The sequence below is a fragment of the Fukomys damarensis genome, unplaced genomic scaffold (assembly GCF_012274545.1).
Source record: "Fukomys damarensis isolate Sample0158 unplaced genomic scaffold, DMR_v1.0_HiC HiC_scaffold_37, whole genome shotgun sequence".
Taxonomy (NCBI): domain Eukaryota; kingdom Metazoa; phylum Chordata; class Mammalia; order Rodentia; family Bathyergidae; genus Fukomys; species Fukomys damarensis.
In genome coordinates, this window is record NW_022900949.1 from 1,672,895 (window position 1) to 1,678,645 (window position 5,751).

A 5,751-nucleotide genomic window follows, 5' to 3' on the forward strand; every position below is an offset into this window, starting at 1 on the left:
GGGCGCGGAGGAGGCTGGGAAGCTGGCACGGAGGAGAGGGCGCGGGCGGGAGGGGGTCGGAGGGGCTGGGGCACTGGTGGGCAGGGGGGTGGCCTCGACTGGAGCCCCAGTTAGATGCAGTCCCCGCCTTCGGCCTCTTAAAATAGAGAAGCCGCCTCCGGGTAGGAGAGTGGGGGCGCCGCTGACGTCAGGAAGTGGGACCTGTTCCATGGGGGGGCGGACATTCCCAGATGACAGGTCCTACAGGACCAAAGGAGAAACTAAGGCTCAGCAATGCGACGCCACTGTCCAGGCCTCACCACACAGGGGACAGGATTCGAACCCAGGGAGGTCCAGCTCCCCCTCCAGACCCACCCACCACTGGTTGCATCCAGGGAGATAGAGGGAGAGGCTAAGGGGTGCTAGGCAGGGATTCTGGAGCAGGTGGCATGTGCAAAGGCCCAGAGGCACATGTCCTGCTATCTACAGGAGGAGCAAACAGAAGGTGCTTCCTGGTGTGAAGCTAGACATGATGGCTGTCTGGTGGCAGTGCTGACTGTGAAGAGGTTAGACATTCTCCCTAGGGTAATGGGGAGCCATGGAAGGTACTAGAGCAGGGGAGGACACACTCATATTTGCAGACCAAAAACACACCTGTGCAGCCAGTAACGGGCAAAAATGAGGTCAGGAAGCCAAGAAGGAAATAAGACTGAAGGCCAAAGTGGGGGAAGATTAAAATAATAGTGAAGTGGTACGAACTGACCCCATTAGCCGACCAAGCACTGTGTGGGTATTTAGTTCTGCTCATGGCCAGAATGGTGATACGATTATTAGTTGTTTTTTTCAGAAGGGGGAAACTGAGGCTCAGAGAGGAAACACAACAGCTGAGATCCCAGAGAGCTGGAATGTTAAGCGATCTGGCGGCCGAGCCTGCGCTGAGGTCAAGACCTTAGGCTTGATCTACAATCGCATCCCGGCCCCGTCCATGCAGCCCCACCCCAGTTAGGGAGGGCCTCAAAGCCAATTGGATGGCGGCTGCTAGTGAGAGCCAATCAGATTTCCTGGAGGTCAACCACCGGCAGATGTCACAGCGTGAATTCATAAAAATTTGAGGACTCAGGTGATTGGCCAATCCAGACAATAGCATGGGGATCCTGTCCAATGAGATTGTGGCTAAGCAAGGCCTGTGATTGGCTGCCTGCAGGACAGGTCTTATTCCTGATCCAAACCCTACCAGTTTGCTTTGGCCGTGGGTCAGCGGTGTGGGGATTGGTCCTGCCTAGTTTGGGTTAAACTCGGTGCCATGTGTAACTTTTCCAAGCATCAGTAAACATGAGCTCTTCTGGAACCGGGTGTGACGGCGCACACCTGTAATCCCAGGACTCAGGAGGGTGAGGCAGGAGGATCGAAGCAAGTTCGCGACCAGCCTGGGCCACATAGTGAGTTTAAGTCCAACCTGGACTATACAGCGATACCCTGTCCCAAAACAAAACAAACAAACTTGAATTTTTTTTTTTTTTTTTTTTTTGAGACAGGGTCTCACTATGTAGTTGAGACTGACCTGGAATTCACTATGTAGCCCAGGCTGGTCTCGAGAACTCACAGCGATCCTCCTGCCTCAGCCTCCCGAGTGCTGGGATTAAAGGCGTGCAACCATCACCCCAGCTGAGATATTCTTATTATCACCATCTTCCACCTGAACCTTTGTTTTACACAAAACAGAATTTCAAAGCACCAGATCGGCAAACAGGAAATCTCCAGGACAGAGCAAGTGGCCACGGCCCCTGTTGGGCCTGTGCCCCTTGCTGCTGGGAAGGGCCCCCAGAAGGCCCGCTCTTCAAAGCCACTCCCTTCGCGATGGCCTGGGTCGACTTGGTCTCCTCCTCCAGGAAGCCCTCCGGCCGTAGTCTGTGCACAAGTCCCACTCTGACCCCGCAGCCCCCACCCTCCGCCCACGCCCCAAGCCAGGCAGAGCTGCTTGGTGGGGTCGGGTAGACGCCACCTCCCCAAGGAACAGCCGGCCGGGGGCGCCGCTCTAGGCGTAGCAGATGGCCCAGCTCCTGGCGGAGGAGGGGATTAAGATCATCATCAAGAGTCCGCGCCCTGCCACCCCCCAGCTTCTGGCTGGTCCATGTACACCAGGGCCTGTAACCCGCCTTTCCCTGAAAGACACTGAGGCAGAGGCGGGCATTCGCTGTCGGGTGGGGTCACCCGTGGGACAGCGGAGTGGAAACCCACGACAGTCAGGCCCTGCAAGGCATGGACCAGGGTAGCAGGCAGGGGATGCGCAGGGTTCCAATCGTTCCATCGTCAGGTAGTGGGTGGAGCTAGTACAAGATCCCGCAGCGATTTAGGGGACAGAAAGGAGATTCTAAGGTCTTGCGGTGGTGATGGTCCCTGGATCCAGGACTCCTTGTCAGGTATGGTAGTGAGCACCCCGTCCCCAGAGGTATTCAAGCAGACCGGGAGACCTCAGAGTGGTAACTCATTCTCCTTCCATCCTGAAAGGCTCGGTTTTCTGAGCACGGAGTGGCTGGGATTAGGCAGGAGGGTGACGCTCCAACCCGCGCCAACCCTTCCCCTCCTCCGATGCCGGAGACCCTGCCCTCACCCCCACTCCCCCGCCAGCCGGGTCGTCCAGCGCCTGGCGGCTTCCAGCCCCCTCCAATTGGCTGCGGGGGCTGATGACGTCAGTGGTTGCCATGGTGAACACCCGCCTTGGGACGTGGGCAGTCTGGAGCCCACCGAGGTAAAAATAGCCGTGTGTCCCCAACGCGGGCCGCCCCAGTGTGTGTGCTTGGGGGGGTCCCCAAGATTCAGCTTTCCCTCTGCTTCCGCAGAGAGATGTGGGCCGCTGGCTTCCCTCAGAACCTCAGTTTCCGGCCCTAACCCGCCCATAGGAGGGTGCAGAATACAGAACAGTAGGTGCGCGGTAACCCTGGAGCCCTCCTGATGCCAACCCCAAGTCACAGAAGGAGAAACTGAGGCAAGGCATCCCCAGGAAGGGACAGATACCACCACAGAGATGCAGGTTGAAGCCGCCCGGAGTAGGAACTGTGGGCTCAGAATCGTCTCTCAGGCCGGCCGCGTCTGAGCGCGGACCCCGAGCCCAGGGCTCTGCCCCGCGGTGGGAAACCAGGCCTGCAGGAAGGCGAGCTGGGCGCGGTGGTGCACGCCCTGGAAAGGCCGAGGCAGGAGGATCGCCGAGAGTTCGAGCCCGTGCTCCGTAGTGAAGGCCAGCCTGGACTGCACCGTGAGACCCTGTCTCAAAAAGAAAAGAAAATTTCGGGAAACCATTAAAAAACAAACAAACAAACAAACAGGGAGGTGAGCCTGGCGCCCCCACCCCTGCCCAGTGCAGCATAGGAGACCTTGGCCGCGGAGATGTCCACGAGGGGGCGCAGTGGATTCTCCCTCAGCCCGATTCAATTTAAGCCACTACTGATACTCTTTTTTTGGGGGTACCGCCATCTAACTCAGGACCTTGCAGCTTTCAAGGCATGTTCAGTGCCACTGAGCTAAGTCTCCGGCCCGCCACTACAAGAAATCTTTTGTTTTTTTAAGACAGAGTCTCGCTATGTAGTCCAGGCTGGCCTCCAACTCATGGCGATCCTCCTGCCTCAGCCTCTGGAGTGCTGGGATTACAGGCGTGTACCACCCTGCCTGGCGTAGCTTCATTTATTTTAAGTAAAAATATTTTTTAAGCCGGGTGTGGTAGTGCACCCTTGATTCCCAACACTCATGAGGCTGAGGCAGGAGGATGGCTGTGAGTTCAAGGCCAGCCTGGACCACATACCGAGACCTGGTCTCAGAAAACATGCATATTTGCTGGCCAGGAAAACAGATCGGCGTCCAGAAGGGTGCTCCAGGTGAGACCTGAGATGTGAGCCCAAGTTCTCGGGCAAGAGGAGAAGGCAAGTGGTGCCAAGGCCCTGGCTGATTTGGGGGCGTCGTGGGTCAAGGGTCAGGGTTCAAAGGGCTCGACTTCCTGGGAGTGATTCGAATCTTTCTTCTGTTTCAGAAGGAGCTGAGCCTGCCACGCCGGGGCCGCGGGTGAGTTCCCCTGCAGCCGGGGGGTGGGGAGGCTGCAGTCCTGGCCGCGAGTTGTGAACTTAATACTGTCTATGCTTCTCACCGGATCCTCCCTGGTGTGCGCCGAGTGCTTCACAAGCCACTCGCTTGGCTGTCACCAGCAGCCTGGGAAACCCCTGGCAGTATGTAAATGTATGCAAATGAGCAACTAGAGCTGTAAAGGCGTTGCTCCCAGGTTATAAGGCACCATCGTGGAATGAGCCGTGCTCCTCACCTCTCAAGTCCCCTGGTTCAGGCTTGCATGCCTCCTGCAATGGGCAACTCACTTCTTTTTAGGGACCACGAGAAAATAGTCTTGATTGGGCTCACATGGGCATTTCCGTAGGCTGGCATTTTTGGAGCTCCCTAAGCGCAAGGAGCATTTCGTTCACCCTCTTTCCCGTTTCCTGGGTGGGTAGGGGTACACGGAAGTCTGTGTCCAGCTCTGCACAGGCTCATGGTGTGGAAGTATGTGCGTGTGGATACCCGTGTTTGCGGGGTGCATTTGCCTGAGTTGGGGGGCAGGAATCATTCAGCAAACGCTGAGCACCTACTGTGTGCCAGGCCCTATTTGAGGCCCAGAGACAAGGCAATGCCGGGGAGCTGCCATTCCTAGAAGGGGACAGGGAAATGAGGTTCGCACAGGAAAAATTAAACAGAAAAGGTCGGGGGGAGGGGTCTTGGCGCTTCGACCGGCATGTGGGGTCTCCTAGGAGACAGCTTTGGGCAGGCGGATCTGGAAAGGAGAGGCACTGGGGGGACATCTTGGGAGATGCAGTAGTAGGCTCAGGCACGGCAAGTGCAAAGGGCCTGTGGCAGGTGCCCGTGTGTCATCCGAGACCAGCGTGGAGCTGGGGTCAGGGGGCAGTGGCAAAGCAGGTGGAAGACAGAAGGGCGGAGCTCCGGGAGGGGTCAAACTGGCCCGCACGCTGGCCATCTGCTCCTGCTGTCCTGGGGCTGGCCAGCTGGTGAGGCAGGGCTCGGACATTGCCCTGGCCTTTGCCCAGCCTGGGGGAAGGGTGGTGACCAGGGAGTCAACCTCACAGGGCAAAGTCCCCGAGGAGTCGCCCCTCCTGCCCGCCTGTCCCTTCCCTGCCTGGCTGCCTGGCTGGGAACCCCTGGGCTTCACGGCGCCAAAGAGGGACGCATACACCTCTAGATTTGTGACAGAAGCGGGACGGGCTGGGGGCCCAGACACAGCTCGCGGAGGAGGGGACAGGGCGGCACTGGGATGTGGTCACAGGGACATGTTCCTGCGGAGGCCCAGCACAGCGAGGGCCTCGGGTCCAGGGTGCCCAGATGCGCCACGGGGTGGGGCACAGCGTGGGGAACCCGGAGTGTGCGAGGCCTCAGGACCCAGCGACCGCGGAGGCGGAGGGGCTCGGCGGCGATGGAACGTTCAGGCTGGACCGGGGACAGGGCGGCACTGGGATGTGGTCACAGGGACATGTTCCTGCGGAGGCCCAGCACAGCGAGGGCCTCGGGTCCAGGGTGCCCAGATGCGCCACGGGGTGGGGCACAGCGTGGGGAACCCGGAGTGTGCGAGGCCTCAGGACCCAGCGACCGCGGAGGCGGAGGGGCTCGGCGGCGATGGAACGTTCAGGCTGGACCGCGGGGCAGGGCCGCTCTTCCCTTCCAGCCGCGCGGCTCGGATCGGGATTACCCTTCCCCTACCCATCCCACCTTCCCTACACCTTTAGC

The 5,751-nt window shown here is 59.0% G+C and overlaps 1 protein-coding gene across 1 annotated transcript in view; it reads left to right on the forward strand.

Moving 5' to 3' along the window:
• Nucleotides 1-2,354: 2,354 nt before the first annotated feature.
• The window catches only part of Mast3 (microtubule associated serine/threonine kinase 3), a 21,841-nt gene continuing 18,444 nt past the window's right edge, over nt 2,355-5,751 (forward strand). Inside the window, exons 1-2 of the mRNA XM_010606527.1 lie at nt 2,355-2,399; nt 4,001-4,032. Of these exons, the coding sequence (XP_010604829.1) occupies nt 2,370-2,399; nt 4,001-4,032 (62 nt within the window). The 5' untranslated portion in view covers nt 2,355-2,369. The remainder of the gene's footprint in view (nt 2,400-4,000; nt 4,033-5,751) is intronic.